Source organism: Cryptomeria japonica, chromosome 8, assembly GCF_030272615.1.
Source record: "Cryptomeria japonica chromosome 8, Sugi_1.0, whole genome shotgun sequence".
In the NCBI taxonomy this organism is placed as follows: domain Eukaryota; kingdom Viridiplantae; phylum Streptophyta; class Pinopsida; order Cupressales; family Cupressaceae; genus Cryptomeria; species Cryptomeria japonica.
The window spans coordinates 441,685,362-441,701,225 of record NC_081412.1 but is presented as its reverse complement, the minus strand read 5'-3'; the positions used below and the strand labels follow the sequence as shown (position 1 = coordinate 441,701,225).

The 15,864-nt window shown below is 37.2% G+C and overlaps 2 protein-coding genes across 2 annotated transcripts; both read left to right on the top strand.

The window, feature by feature from the left end:
• The first annotated feature begins 239 nt into the window (after positions 1 to 239).
• Positions 240 to 9,054, top strand: LOC131857710 (uncharacterized). The gene is made up of 2 exons (XM_059210413.1): positions 240 to 666; positions 8,927 to 9,054. The coding sequence occupies exons 1-2, from the start codon at positions 240 to 242 to the stop codon at positions 9,052 to 9,054; spliced, it is 555 nt and encodes a 184-aa protein (XP_059066396.1).
• LOC131052307 (probable protein phosphatase 2C 4) lies at positions 8,909 to 13,076 on the top strand. The gene is made up of 5 exons (XM_057986935.2): positions 8,909 to 10,457; positions 10,672 to 11,387; positions 11,621 to 11,734; positions 12,033 to 12,297; positions 12,434 to 13,076. The coding sequence occupies exons 1-5, from the start codon at positions 9,209 to 9,211 to the stop codon at positions 12,547 to 12,549; spliced, it is 2,460 nt and encodes an 819-aa protein (XP_057842918.2). The 5' UTR covers positions 8,909 to 9,208; the 3' UTR covers positions 12,550 to 13,076.
• The last annotated feature ends 2,788 nt before the right edge of the window (positions 13,077 to 15,864 follow it).

The following is a 15,864-nucleotide window of genomic DNA, read 5'->3' as shown; positions in this document are numbered from 1 at the left end:
GGAAACTCATCCCTCCTCATATCTGCTGGAACATCTGGAAGGAAAGGAAAAACCAGATCTTCTGTGATACTAACAACTCTATTGACACTGTGGTTAGCATAACGAAAAAGCTTCTCAGGGAGAATGCTTTGGTCTGCAAATGGAAAAAACCACAATTTTCCCCTTTGGAGATGGATTGTAATTGGGTCAGGATATGGAATCTACCTAACGACTTCCTCCGATATGACAATTCTAAAAGAATGGAGAGGCTCAACACTAGATGGTTGGCCCCTTCCCCCTCATGGTTTAAACTCAACTTTGATGGCACCGCTCACAGTGGGGTTGCGGTGGGAGGTGGAATTATAAGGGACAACTTGGGCAATCTGGTTCTAGCCTATGCTAGAAATTTTGGTTCAGCCTTGAGTAACATGGCCGAAGCCTTAGCACTCTTCTGGGGACTTAAATTGGCTCTCGCTATTGACGCTAAAAGATTGATCATTGAAGGAGATTCTAAGATGATCATTGAAGTGACTAAAGGTCTTTCTAGGATTAGTTGGATGATCAACAACATTCTCAAGGACATATGGTCTATGATTGTTTGGCTGGAGGAATTTCACATTCAACATATTTATAGAGAGGGAAATTCGGTGGCAGATTCCCTGGTTGGGGCGGGCCTTGAGATGAAAGGTATGAGGTGCTGGAGACACTTGGCATCGCTTTCTGATAAACAGAAATCCCTCATAAGGAGAGATCAAAATTTCCTTACCAACCAATTATTTGCTATGGTTTATTTTACGGGTGGATGTATTGATCTTTCTGCGAAGTCAAGATGAAGGCAGGAAATTCAAAATTGAATTGGGTGGGATATGCCAAGGTGGCCAATGGTGGTCCCCATAATCTTCATCGCTTTGACCTGGCGATGACGTGTCTGGCCACCTATACTTGTGTTACTGACGGATTGCAGCTGCAACATTTAATCATTAATTTGATAGGCCATAGCAAGTACAACAATTATTGCTATAACTGGAGTTCGAGATTTTTCCAAAATAAAGATCTTTGGAAGTTGGCGGATGAGATAAGAGGTGTCATTTCGCATTCTTATCGGAGCTGGTGGGTGCGTGCCTTAGGAAGCACCATAAATGATAATTATTGTCATTTTTACCACACTTCGGCTAAAATTTTGTTGATCATTCTTGTTTTTCACACTGGGTTCTCCCTCTGCAAGTCCATTACTAGTTCAACGCTACTTACCAATATCACTTTGGAGGAAACTCATATGGGGGGGGGGATTTAGTTTGGGTTGAGCCAAACATTGTTGATGACTACTTCCGCAATGACCCTTGTGTATGGATGTATGTCAAGGAAGGGGGCATTGTTCTGTTCATTGAAGCCATGAATAGGTTCAATGAAAGTCTCTACATGTAGTTTGTTAGCAGTTGGAATGACAGGAGAGTCGTCATGGGGGATATTTCTTTTGAAATTAATGAAGATGTCATTGCCCAGACTACGGGGCTATCTACTGAGGGAAGGAAATGGAAGAAGACTAGCAAGTGTAAAGCGGAAAATCACGATCGAACCCTAGTTGTTCTCCCCTCTTCCAACTCCGAGGAGAGAGAAGGGAGGTTCGCTAGGATTCGATGGTTTTCACTTAGGGGAGAGACTTTACATTCAAAAGAGGGGTTGAAACCCACAAGATCCAATCCCACGCAATGCAAGATTGGATGCTAAATGTGTTTCAAGGGTTAAGACAGCAAGGCTACCCTCTTTTGTAAAGAATGTTGATAGGAGAATTAAGCTAAGAATGCATAGAAAGTGATAAAGATTCGCTTATAAACTGAGATAGGAATACAGTATGAAGCTGCGGACCTGGAATTAGTAGTAAAATGTCGATACGGCGCTGTCCTGCAAATTTGAGCAAAAGTTGTCGGGACGATGGCGCCCGGCGCCACGGTCCTCTGAAAAATCCGCGAAACGAAGGGGGATTTGTTCGTCTCTGCACAAGGATTCTAGATCTTCAATTTCAGCCGCGTACCTGCAACCTACACACAGAAAAGCGAAGACGATTGGGGGGTTAGGGATTAGGGGTTTGCCTTTAGGTCAAACCCTGGTTTTGGAATTAACCAAGAAATGAGCAAGAGCTGTAAATGTAAATGGCTGTAAAACAAGTACTAATACCTTGTTCTAAGGATGTTTGTATCCTTATGTGCGAAGGTTTAGATGTTGTATGTTGTATGTTGTAGTAGTATGTTGTATGTAACATGTAGTATGTGATCTCCTCTTCAATGGTTGAATCCTTGTCTTGAATGCAACACTTAGCCTTGAATGGAGACTTAGAAGGAATGCTTGAATGCTTGAATGCTTGAGTATAGTTTCCACGCCTTTTTCATCATGCATCTGTTATGTTCAAATGAGAGAGAAAAATGTAGTTTATATACTTGTCATTTAGGGCTGATAGACTGATTTTCCCAACCTTAGGCTGACCAGGAAAGTTAATTTCCAATTTGCAAACAAAAAGACCCGAGACCCCTTAGGAGACCGGGCCCAAAATAGGACCCAGGGACCAGGGCGCTGGGCGCCCTGGTCCCACCTCCCGGGACATCAGGGTGCAAGGAGGTTCAGGCCAAGGTGCTTGAAAAATGCAGTTTTCAGTGTCGTGAGCAAGTTTCAGGGTCTCCATTCAGGTTGCGTGTTGCGTCGCCATCGTGAAGACCGAAATGCAGTCGAAATTGCAAGTGTCGCAATTTTAGGACGCTACAGCAGGATCACGGATGAAACTAGTATGAACAGATTCTACAAAAATGGTGAGGAGCCAGTTAAGCTGTGAGGGGGCTTCAACAGAGAATGTCTTCCTTATCCGTGGGACCAGGTGTGTAAAATTATCATGAAGTATTTTACCCTTGAGGGTAAATATGGGGTTTTCTATTACTACCACTTCCCGTTGCTTAATCATTTTTGCAACCATGATACTATTTCCTTTCCTTTCTTTTTACTTCATGCTTTGGAATCCACTGTTAAAGATGTTTGTCAATGCATGAGTCAGGACAATAATTTCACCATCCTTCACCAGGGTTTAATGTTTCATCTTTACAATTTCCATCGAGCCTTGTGTCCGCCCAAACCTGTCTCTGTCCAGCCTGCCCCCTCCTACCTGGGCTCCTTCACTGGTGCCAAAAAGGGAAATAAAAAGACCTTGAAAAAGCCTAATACACCCTAGCAATCCCCTGGCCACGCCCCCCTCATTTCCCCTCCTAAAATTGGGGAAAAAAACAAAAGTAATCCTTCTGCTGCCAAAGTTACCTCCAAAAAACCCAAAAATGAACCCAATGTCCTGTTAGTTGAGTTTGACGCAGAAGATAGTGTGACCCCTCGTAGGTCCAATAGATTTGCTGGTAAACCCTGTATGAAGCAAATTGTTGAGAGGAAGAACTATGTCAAAGATGACGTGGAAGATTCTGAGAAGGAGGAAAGTGATAAGGCTGAGGATGACATGGAGGCCACAGAGGGTTCAAAGTCTTTTAAGATGGACACCAACGCCCCTGACTTTGAGACCGTGCAAAAAGATAATAAGAACACCTCCCCATTATTTGCCAATTCCCCCCACATAAACAAATCTATGAGGAGAATGGGAGGAAGTTTGAGGGTGGTTAGACTGTTGTTGATGGAGGTGAGAAGGAGATGGTTGTTCAATGTGTGAGTTGTAAAGCTATCTCTGAGGATCTGAATGGTGTGAAAAAGAAACTTGACTCTCTGGATACCCATGTCAACCAAATTGTGAAATTTTCCTTGAAGGTCATGCATTCCTTGGCCACTACTCTATGCCTTCAGCATCAGGATAAAGAGAACTAGGGTGGCTTGAGAGGTGACACCACGAAGGAACTGTTTGAATTCCTTGCTGATGATTGGACCGGTCTGTTGCTCTCCCAGCATATGGGGGCTGGAAAAAATGATTAATGGGTGTTTCTTTCCTTTTTTGTTTAAGGTTTCAATTCAGGATCGACTGGATCCTTGTTATGTTTAATTTCATCATCAACTCTATGAGGCTTGTTAAGACTCTCTTTATTTTCTTTAGTTATTGCAGTATGAACAATATGCTTACTTCTAGGGATAGGTGGTTTAAGGTTAGTTTCTTTATGGATACCTATTGTTTAAGATGCCATATGGATGAGATTGTTATCAATCTTGGGTTATTCTATAGTTGTAGGTGGTTTATGTTTTTGATGATTAAGATAGGGATTGGCTGACTGCCATTTGGCTACTGTGTGTGTGTGCTGGTTATGCTCTCTCTGAGGTTTGCTATGTATTCTAGGTCAGCCCCCTAGTTTTGGTTGCTTTATTATCAAAAACATTTTAAATTACAAAGTAACAATTAAAAAATATTATTTTAAAATTTTAAAATTAAACACACAAAATAAATGACTTATACTAGATTTGCTTCTATCCTTTGCTGACACATCTTTCATAAATAATAATTAATATAAACTGTGTTATTATGAACTTGAATCACTCACTCTACATTCATTACCAGAAGGCTCTTGTTCACAAAATTAAAACTAACCAAACAAACATATCCTAATTTTCTACCCATGAGATTTTTACCGTGTGATATCTTAGGGTAGGTCCCCATGCAGCTGCTTAGCTTATTTTGGCTAGCAGTTGTTGCTCAAATTTTTTAGCAGCAATTTGTGGAGCTGGTGACCCCATGAAAGTTAAATTTTGCTGCTTATAAAAACAGTTATTTTGAATTGTATTTTTAATACTATCTTTAATAATAATAAATTTTCACCTAAATTTTAGAGAAAAAAATGGGAACATAAAAAAGGGAAAAAAAAATTGTGGAGCCACTTGTCATTTTTCTTAATAAGCAGTTGCTGCTTATTTTCAGCCCCCCTTTTTTTTCAAAGCTTATTTTTAAGTTTTAAGCAGTGGCTGCTACACGAAAATAGGAAAAGATTCTAATTTATCCTTTCCCCTTATTTAAAAATTTCCATGGGAACACTCCAATTGCTTAATTTTAAGCAAATTTTACATTTAAGCAACATCAAGGGGACATGGGGTTAGACTTCATCGAAGCCTTGTAATTATTCAATAATGATATAATTTTAAAGCAAACAATGTTGAAATTATATTAATAATAAAAAAATAGTTAAAATAAATATTAACATATCTTTTTTCTTAAAATGATAAAGATTAATGTGCATAAGTTATCAGTAATTAGATATTTTTATGTATGAAAAAAATCATAGAGAATTTTTAATATTATTAGTTACGTATGATTTTTTTATATTTATGGAGTATATTAGTCATGTATGTTTTTAAAAAAATATTTATGGACTATATTTATGTTAATCAGTAGAAGGTGTTTTCAACATTGTGTCAAATTATGTTAGTTTTAACGACTTAGTTTTTAAGTCAAAATCTTTGACTTATATTTCATGGGTAGTGGTTCACGCAAATCCATCTGATATTAGAATGAAAAGTCCACATAATACTCATTGTATCTAGACAATGTGTGAAAGGTATACTTTATGTTTTGAAATTGAACATACAAAAAGAAAAAATAATTTATCATCACATTACCACAATCCATAATTATTGAACATAAATTATTTTTTGGATTTGATTGTGTCTATTTTGCATCAATGTTTCAAATTACTTACCTCCTTAGCTCTCTATCTCTTAATGATAGATCATGGAGTGTGATAATTTAAGTTATTGATGCAAATAAATTTAAAGTTGAGTTTAAATTTTTGTATATTTACAAAGTATGGTCTATATATTAAAATTGAACATATATAGAGTAAAATTTTCAATACAGACCAAAAGACTTATGAAATGATACAAGTAAGAAGTATTTTGTTATAAGTTTAATTCTAACATAATTTTTTTTAAAAATATTTACTACGTATGTTCTATGTTTTGAAATTGAGCATTTAAAGAATATAAATTACTTGATAGATTGACTTACTTCAAAATAATAAAAATAATAAGTGTTATGCTATAAACTCAATTCTAATTAAATACTGTGTCGACTTGAATTTCATCCTCAGAATGCTACCTGCAACAAGTTAGTTTCACAAAATACAAATGGAAATGCTACAGAAAATCCAAACGCAACCAATGAAACTACATGAAATTGATATTAAAATAAATACAATATTATTACCTTCATGATTTATGTCTCATTGTGTCCTAACTCCACTGTTCTTGGTTGCAGATGGTGTGCTCTCACACAAGCACTGATAGCTTCCAAGATGGCATATGAAGAATGGACTGATAACTGATAGTTCACAAATGCTATGATATGCAATACTACATGATTATGCTAAAATGCTAATTGTTATTTTGCTTCAAGATTAAAACTCACAGATGCATAAGTTTTACAAATGATTAGCTTTGAAAAGCAACTTGAAGACTAACTCTCTCTCAATTGAAGCTCTTGATTTTATAGACCTTGAGAGGATAAAATGATGTGGCTCGGATCAATGGTCATGATGAGATCTGCAGATTTGGATGGCTGTGAGTAAAGGTGAAGGTTGAAAGAAAGAGGGAAGGAGAAGACAAGTGTCACTCATCTCACCTTGACTGGGTTGCTGATTGAGGGAATCTAGGGATGGTTGGAGAAAATTTAGGCATGAGAGGACAAGTGGACTCAAGTCCTTCCTAAGATGTAGGGATGTTGGAGAGAATATAGAAGAAGGTTATGAAATATGTGTACATACACAATATTTCATTAAGTTTGGAAGTTGAAGATAAATGATGAATTAATATTTAAGAAATATTAATTTCCTTAGCCACATGATGGATGAGTTGGCAAAGGGAAGATGAAGTGGAGATGGAAGGTGAGTTGGATAAGAGAGATTAAATAATTTAAGAATCATTTAATATTTGAGACTATAGGATAGGAGAATAACCATTAAATATTAGATATTTTAATTGATTGATGGAGATAATTAAATATTAGATATTTAATTAATTAGAGGAATAAGATAGATGAATTAATTAATAAATTATTTCAATTAAATTAATTAATAGAAAGACACGAAAAATGAATTAAATAAATTAATCTTTTCAAATTAACTATTTAATAGAAGAATAATTATTAAATAAATTAAAATATTTATTTAATTGCTCATAGCCATTTTTATGTGTATACAAATACAACTTCTTGTATATTTGCAAAATATACTCTATGTTTTGAAATTGATCATATAAAAAGTAATTTTTATTTAACAAATTGAAAAACTCAGAAAAATGATAAAAATAAGTACTTTACTATAAACTCAATTTAAACTGAATACAATTTTTTCCATATTTACCAAATATGCTCCATGCTTTGAAAGTGATTTTTTCAACCATGATCAAAATATTTATTGAAATTAGAAGTACAAAGTGTTCTTCTATAAACTCAATTGAAGTCGAGTACAAGTTTTTGTATGCTCAACATGTATGTTCTATGCTTTGAAATTGAACATATAGAGAGTAATATTTACTTATCACATTGAAAGACTTACTGAAATGATAAAATTAGTAAATGTTCTCTTGTAAATTTAATTGGAATGAGTTTCAACATTTTGTATATTTATAAAGTATATTTTATGTTTTGAAAAATTGAGCATATAAAGAATAAAATTTATTAAAGAGATCAAAAGACTTACAAGATGATAAAAGTTATAAGTGTTTTTCAATAATTTCAATTCAAATTGATGGTCTTATATACTATAATCTATTTGAGACTCACTAAAATGAATTCAAATCTTATTCTTGAAAGAGAGATCACAAGTTCAAATTTTGTAGGACGTAAGGCATCTATGTTTCATTTGTAGCATAGTTACGTATCTCCTATATGAAATATGAGATAGACCTATATACTATAAGCCGTCTATAGACTAAAAAATAGATTGTCCGATATTATAAACTACAAAAAAGTCCACTTCCATTTTCATTTTCAATAAAATTTTAACTTTTTATGTATATTTTTTAAAAATCACCTATTGAGTAGTTGGAAAGTTACCTTGTCTAAAGTTAATGGGAGGAAATTGGTTGGTAACATGTATTAAGAATTACACAAGTTCAAATCTTGACGATACGTATGCTTCGTATGGAGCACAATTTACATGCCCCCTGCATGGAATATGAGAGTCTTATATGCTATAAGTCATTGTAGACTCAAAAACAGGTCGCCCGATGTTGTGGACTATAAAAGGATCCGTTTCCATTTTCATTTCCAATATGGTGGAGAACTTGTACTTTTCACAGAGTTCATTTCCAATATGGTGGAGAACTTGTACTCTTGACAGAGAGGTCACAAGTTCAAATCCTCGAGGGAGTAAGGTATGTATGCTTCATTTGTAGTATAGTTACGTGTCTCTTGCATAGAGTACGAGATAGTCCTATATACTATAAGCCATCTATAGACCCAAAAACAGATCACCCAATATTGTGGACTATAAATGATCCATTTCAATTTTCAATTTGAATATGGTGGAGAACTTGTACTCTTGACGGAAAGGTCACAAATTCAAATCCTGTAGGACGTAAAGCATGTATGTTTGGTTTGTAGCACAATTGTATGTCTCCTTCCATTTTTATTTCCGATAAAATAGTAACTTTTTATGTATATTTTTAAAAAATCACCTACCTAATTGAGTAGTTGGAAACTTACCTTGTCTAAAGTTAATGGGAGGAAATTGGGTGGTAATATGCATTAACAATGAGTTAAATGAGTTGGGTGGGTTGTTGAATGGTGGCAGGCCTGACACGCACAAGATGACATTTGGTGATATTATTTTGTAGTGTAGTTAATAATAAAGAGAGAGCAGTAAGTAAGTGGAGGGAGAGAGAAGAAGCAAAAGTCAACGAGAAGGAAGGGCACTCAATGTCAACGGAATCTTCTTTGCAGATGGACCAAGGAACAAATCAATAATAATAATACGGTTTTGTAATACAGCAAAGAGCGAGAGAAATACGGGTTTTAATGTCCGTTTACCTATTCTTAGCGCAGCATATTTTGCTGAAAAAATAATGGATTCTGTTGTCGTCCAGTTGACTAACGTAGGCATCGTAAAAGAAAACTGAAGGAGAGGAAAAAAAAATGTATGATTCACGTTAACTTTGAGCGAACTCGGTTTGCAGTAAATAGGAAATGGGGAAGGAGGAGAAAAAGGCGTTTTGGATGATGAGAAGTGTTGGATGAAGGGAAAAGAGGAGGAGGAATTCGGGGTAGTATGCAATGGGCAACGGATATGGGAAAATAAGTGGGTGTTTTACAGGAGCAAAGCGGCAGAGGCAGAGGCAGAGGCAGCGGCATGATATTGCAGTGCTGATCTCTGAGCCGCTGGATGAGGGGCTGGGGCATTCGTTCTGTTACATCAGGCCTGTAGAAGAAGAACAAGAAAATGCCCATCAGAATCTGGGGTCTGTGAAGCTGGATATACCTCGGGAGTTTAATGGGGATTCACAGGAGCAGAAGAGATTGATGAACTGCGAGAGCACGACTTTTAAATCGATATCCGGTGCATCTGTAAGTGCCAATACCTCGACCCCTCTTACAACAGCCCCAACAGAGCAGTACAATTCGTTTGCATACTATGACAGAGCTGCAGCTTTTGAGAGCAGTACATCGTTTAGTGCAATACCGCTGCAGCCTGTGCCGAGAGGGTTTTCCAATTCGGGGCCCCTGACGGGCAGTGGGGGATTTTTGTCTGGGCCGCTTGAGAGGGGGTTTCTTTCAGGGCCCCTGGAAAGAGGGTATCTTTCAGGACCCTTGGGGTCTGGGCCTCTGGATAGAGGCTATAAGTCTGGTCCTATGGAGGCTATAGAGCCAGCCCTTTGCTCCGGGCCTCTTGGGTATGGGAGAAAACGGTTCATTAGGGACTCTGTGTCTAGAGCCCTCCTGGGTCCCTTGAAGAGGGTCATAAGTAGAACTATTTCTAAGACTGCAATGTTGTCTTCGAGCCATCACAGGGGTTCCCTGGTTGCCCCCCTGAAGACCCCTTCTCCTAAGGGCAGGGAAAGAGAAGGGTGCCCCTGGATTGGGGGTGATAGTAAAAGTGGGGATATTTGCAGTATCAATTTGAGCAGCGATCTTAGCTTGGATGATACGGCTTCTGATTCGATTGAGAGCCAGAATGTTCAGTGGGCTCATGGCAAGGCTGGAGAGGATAGAGTCCATATTGTCATATCTGAGGAGCACGGTTGGCTTTTTGTGGGTATTTATGATGGCTTCAATGGCCCTGATGCCCCTGATTATCTTCTCAGTAATCTCTATGCTTCCATTCAAAAAGAATTGAAACTACTTGTGTGGGATCATGAGAAATCAGAATCTCCCAAGGAGAGCAAAAAGGAGGCTAAATTGGATGAAAGATGTAATTCATGTGGCTGCAATGATCATTTACAGCTCAGAAGCAGCGAGGACAAGCCGGCTGCAGAGACGATGTTATTCTCTAGTTTAGAGGAGACGTTGGATGATGACATTGCAGGTAACACTCGATTCAGGGTATTTTCTATCAGTTATTTTTTCCTAGGTTGGTCTATCAGCAAATTTACGCAAATTTTCATATTAGATGTCCCTAGAATTCACATGTTGCTTTTGTTTTTGAAATCGAAAAATTTGTCAACAATCTTATGCTTGAATTTTTTCATTCCGTACAAATTCTTCTCTATGCTTTTCTAATTTACTGACTGATTTAACAGATTACAACACATGCACGAGTCAGCAAATGCAGGGATCGGATAGAGAAAACAGTCATTACCATGCCTGTAGATGTGAGGGGAGCCTAGTTTCTCCAACAGAAAGGACTTCCGATATACAAGGAGAAGTTGATGAGAAAATAACCTCTAAAAAGAAGCCCAAGCAGTGCAAGAGTAGACTCAAAGGAATGTCTAGGAAATGGAGAGAGAGCCAGAGGAAGTGGAAGCATGATTGGATTCAAGAAAGGTTAGAGCTGGACCGAAAATTGAAGGAGGATTTTAATAAAGATCAACGCGCAAAGGATTCAGACAGACAATTGGATCATCGGGAGGTTTTGATGGCACTTGGTCGAGCCTTAAGTAAAACAGAGGAAGCATACTTGGAGATGGCTGATAAAGCTCTGGCTGAAAATCCAGAGCTAGCGTTGATGGGATCTTGTGTGCTTGTGATGCTGATGATGGGAGAAGATGTATATGTGATGAATGTTGGAGACAGTCGTGCAATCCTTGCCCAGAAACTAAAGCCTGACCTAGGCAATCCTCTTTCTAAATCTCAGGCTGGCAGAGACTTGGAACGAATTAGTGAAGAAACCCCAAATGATTTGGAAGACTTTGATGATGATTGCTCATATGATCCAATTAGTATGGATCTACCAAGAAAGAGACCAACCTTAGGTGCCGTTCAACTGTCTTTGGATCACAGTACTAGTGTTGAAAAGGCAAGAATCAAGATCATAAACTTGTTTCCTTCCTCCTTCTCTTTGAGCTGCTTATTTTCTTGTATAGTTGAACATACCAGACCTTTTATGATTAGGGTTACTGCATTGATCCTCCTTTGTTGATAGTTTCTATCCTATTATTGAATTTTTTTATATTGATTACCACTTAACTTCTTTACCTTCCAACCTTATGACCGTTATACAAGATTAACACTTTTATGGTATTTCTTCAGGAGGTGCAGAGAATAAAGGCAGAGCATCTAGACGATGCGTTGTCAATCACAAATGACCGTGTAAAGGGTTCACTGAAAGTTACACGTGCATTCGGTGCAGGCTTTCTTAAGCAGGTTAGAGATTATGCATCTAATGAATTTGTCCAAATTCCTCTGTTAATGCAATATATGCTACTTATTTTGTGAAAAGATCTTTGATGATTTGCTTTGCTTGGAGTTTATAAACCGAATTGTCTAGAGCTTTTAATTGCTTATAAAGGCATTTTGATATCTTTAGTTCCATAAGCTTGCCGTTATCAAATTCACTCATTCATTTTAACTCAAGTCTTAAAATGGTCTTTTATAGCCTGTGGAATGAATTAACCACATCATGCTGGTGGATTTATTGATGCTTGCCTTCTTGTGATGGCAGCCTAAATGGAATGATGCTCTTCTCGAGATGTTCAGGATTGACTATATGGGCACAACTCCATATATTAGCTGCACTCCTGCTCTTTATCATCACAGACTGGGTCCTGAAGACCACTTTCTGATACTCTCATCAGATGGGCTTTATCAATATTTTACCAATGAAGAGGTAGTTAACCGTGTAGAATGGTTTTTGTCATTTTCTCCTGATGGCGATCCTGCTCAACACCTTGTTGAGGAGGTTCTTTTCCGTGCGGCAAAGAAAGCAGGTAATGAGATATCAAAATATAACAGATTCTGATTCTGATTGTAATTGTAATTGTTGTTTGCTTTATGACATAATGTTGCTGAACTGTGCTATATAGTCTCATGTCTTCACAGCACTAAATTTGTATGTGCTTGCAGGGATGGACTTCCATGAGCTTCTGGATATACCTCAGGGGGATCGCCGTAAATATCATGATGATGTTTCTGTGATGGTTGTCTCCTTGGAAGGAAGAATTTGGAGATCTTCGGTGTAAATAATATAAGCTATCTGGGTGTTAGGCACTCTCACATGAGGGTTGATTCTTTCTGCTCTCTTCTGCTATCCCTGTGTACAATATTTAAAGCAGATATAACAGCTTGCGGAGGCTCCTACCCTTTGTATCTAATAGAAACTGAAAGCTTTGTGTCAGTTAAATTTTGCCCCTTCCTACATGGCTTCTGATAAACTGGTTTTCCCATAAGTAGTTCAAGTGCTCCCTTTCTCATTCCACTTGCGAATACGTTTACTTCTGGTGTACGTGCACTGAGACCTTCCTTCCTGCTTATGTTTTTAATGGAATAGACAAACATTAAAGTCAGAGCACTATTGCTGCTTTGTCAAATATACAATGAAAATCAGGTGTGGTTGCTGCACACACTTCAACTGAGTATGCCTCTCGCATTGCTAAATTTTGGAGGATTATATTCTTGAACTAAAAGCTTATATAAACAGTTCTAGTTTACATGATGTAGCAAAGATCCAAGTAATATGACAACAAAATGCATGGCCTCTTTCTTTGTATCTGTCCAGTTGCTTCAGTGTATGCTCTCTCATCGCTACACTTCAATACCAAAATCAAAATGTGCAGAGAGAGTTGGAAGTTAGAGGAAACTTATCAGTATCCCCATTCAGCGAGTTCAAATAAAAAACTAGAGAGAAGGTGGATGTTAATTACTATCCAGGCAAATTTTTTTGGTATAGTTATTTTAATTACCTCTGTGAGTAATTACAACCCAAGCAATTTCTTTTTATTGTAGTTTATATAATTTTTGGACAGATCATCTATGTTTAGTACAATAAACATATACCTTATGGTTAACCTATAATCATAAAATGATTGGTTGACACAAAAGGGATGAGATCATGAAATGCTGGACTATCTTTGTGGTTTATGGATATCTTATAACCTTCTGGCAAGTAGCACATGGTGCTTTGTAGAGAGAGAGACTATATATTTTGCTATCTTCTAACTTAAGGTGCACTGCTTGAATATATTTACCCAAATATAAGTTGCCTGATATCAGATTATTGTAGCACTTGAATTGATGGTGTTTTTACCTCAATGGAAATGAATCTGCAGTAGGGGTAGCTTGCATCGGTGACAAAGGGAACATATTAATTTGAGTGGCATTTTTTATCATGGTTGTGAACTATAGTACAATGGCACGGTAGGGCATGAAAGAAACTGTGCAGATGCATAGGTTATGAAGAAGTAAATGAACATACTAATATTTTCTAGAAAACTTAATTTATGTTGCTTGAATGGAATTTACGATCTCTTGTAGGTCATGGCTTCTAGATGCTTTTACAGAACAATATCTTGTTGGTATAATGTAAAAGAAACTACCAAACACCTAAATGCATCTTGCATTCTCTGTCCAAGGGATTAGGAAGAAAAAAGTGCTTGCTGGCTATCTCTACACATGCTGAAAACAAAAGAAATCCTAAATTTCATATGCATAGCATTTGTTAGACAAAGGTTTGCTGCCAATTTGTTCATAGCCAAATTCACATTCTGATGTTTAGGGTGTTCTGCAATTTTTGATTAATGATTGTGGAACCAGTCATTGCATCATTAACCTCGTAAATAATACATTTTTTTTCATTGGAGAAGGAAATGACTTGACAGGTTAAGGTCGAAAATATTCGGATTGGAGAGGTGTATATAGTTTGTTAACACCTGATAATGTGTAAATTAGAACTATTCCCAGTGGAATTGCAAATTACATTCCAACATTTTCTTTGTTAATTCAGAAAGGAAGTTGTGCACCAGAGATTAAAAAAACTTCAGGATAGCCAGCTTACAGTGGTCAAACTTGGCAGTCCAATACCTTTTGTAAAATAGAGTTAGATTACTGATGACATGATTGGTCTCAATGAATATCTGTAAGAAGTGTTCTGCAACAAATTATAGGATTTTAAACATCTAAATTTGGCAACAGCACTAGCAAAAGTTGTTGACATAAGCAAGTTTTTTTAACTCGTGCATTCCAAATTATACACATTAAAAAAACAAATTCGGACACTAGGTCATCTAGAGAATCAACTCAAAAGATAACAAGATTGTCAGAACTTTCCTTGATCTGAAGATGGAAAACAAAGAACGACGTGTAAGACACTAATGCAATGTGTATAAAGAACAATATTGTGTGATCAGGGGTATCTGTCGTGTTTTCTAGGTTACCTTGCTCCTCGAATAACAATAACCAATTGGAGAGTCTAAAAAAACCATTAATGCTCGTTAGGTCCACTATCTAAAAGCGGGACATCTAACAAAGTTGACCACTTCTTTAATATTGAATTTTCTATTCGGCAATTTGCTACTGACACAAAATGCCACCAATACATTGAAATATTAAATATGGAGTTATGCCCATGGAATGAGGGCCACGGTGAAATAAACAATTGTAGTTGAATCACTGCAAACTACAACCCAAAATTCATTTGGCATAGATGTGACCTGTCTGTGGAGGGATCATGATTGACCTTTCTAAGACTCTGTCCAGATTAATAATTGGTTGTGTGACCAGATACAATTTGGATGATTATGGTGCACACCCAACGAGATGCTAACTTGTTGAAGATATGATCACTTTGCTCATTCACCCAACCCATTCGTGATTGACTAGATCACTTTCCAGAGGCCAATGGAGTCTATTTAATAAAGCCTTTGACTTGGACACATGCAAAATCCATCATGTTAAAAATGTCACTGGCAGGGGGCATAAAGTCAAGTTCTTGACAGGGGAAGAATTGTATTGGTTCTACTTTTCACATCCAAAACCCATTCTCACAGCTTTCTTACAATGGTATGAGAGTTGGGAGAACGACATTCTTGTTCTGATTCAGCATTTTGAAGGGGTAGATGATGTCAGCAATGTTTAATATCGAAGGGTGGGTGCAAGGATGGACTTTCTCAAGGTTGTATTACACTCAGATCTGAGAACCAATTTTTTTTGAATTTGAATCACATCAAAGGACTAAACCGGATCTTCAGCAAGAAACTTGAAAAGGACTTTGTACCGTACCAAAGAGAATAAAGCATGTAAGGTACATATAGCAAAGGTATTCAATCCCCAAGTTCAATGGATTCTCAACATAAAAAGAGCATAGACTGTACAGAACTGCAATGTAGCCACTTTTGTTAGCGCTGCTTCTAATAACTATTCAGTCAAATGCATTTCGTAAGTGCTGTTGGGATGAGCTCACACCTGGTTATCATCCAAGCTTCAGCCACGCCTGTTAATGGGATGGGTCACCTTTAATCCTCACCTTTTTTCGTCACCTCATATTAGCTTGCTTTCTGATT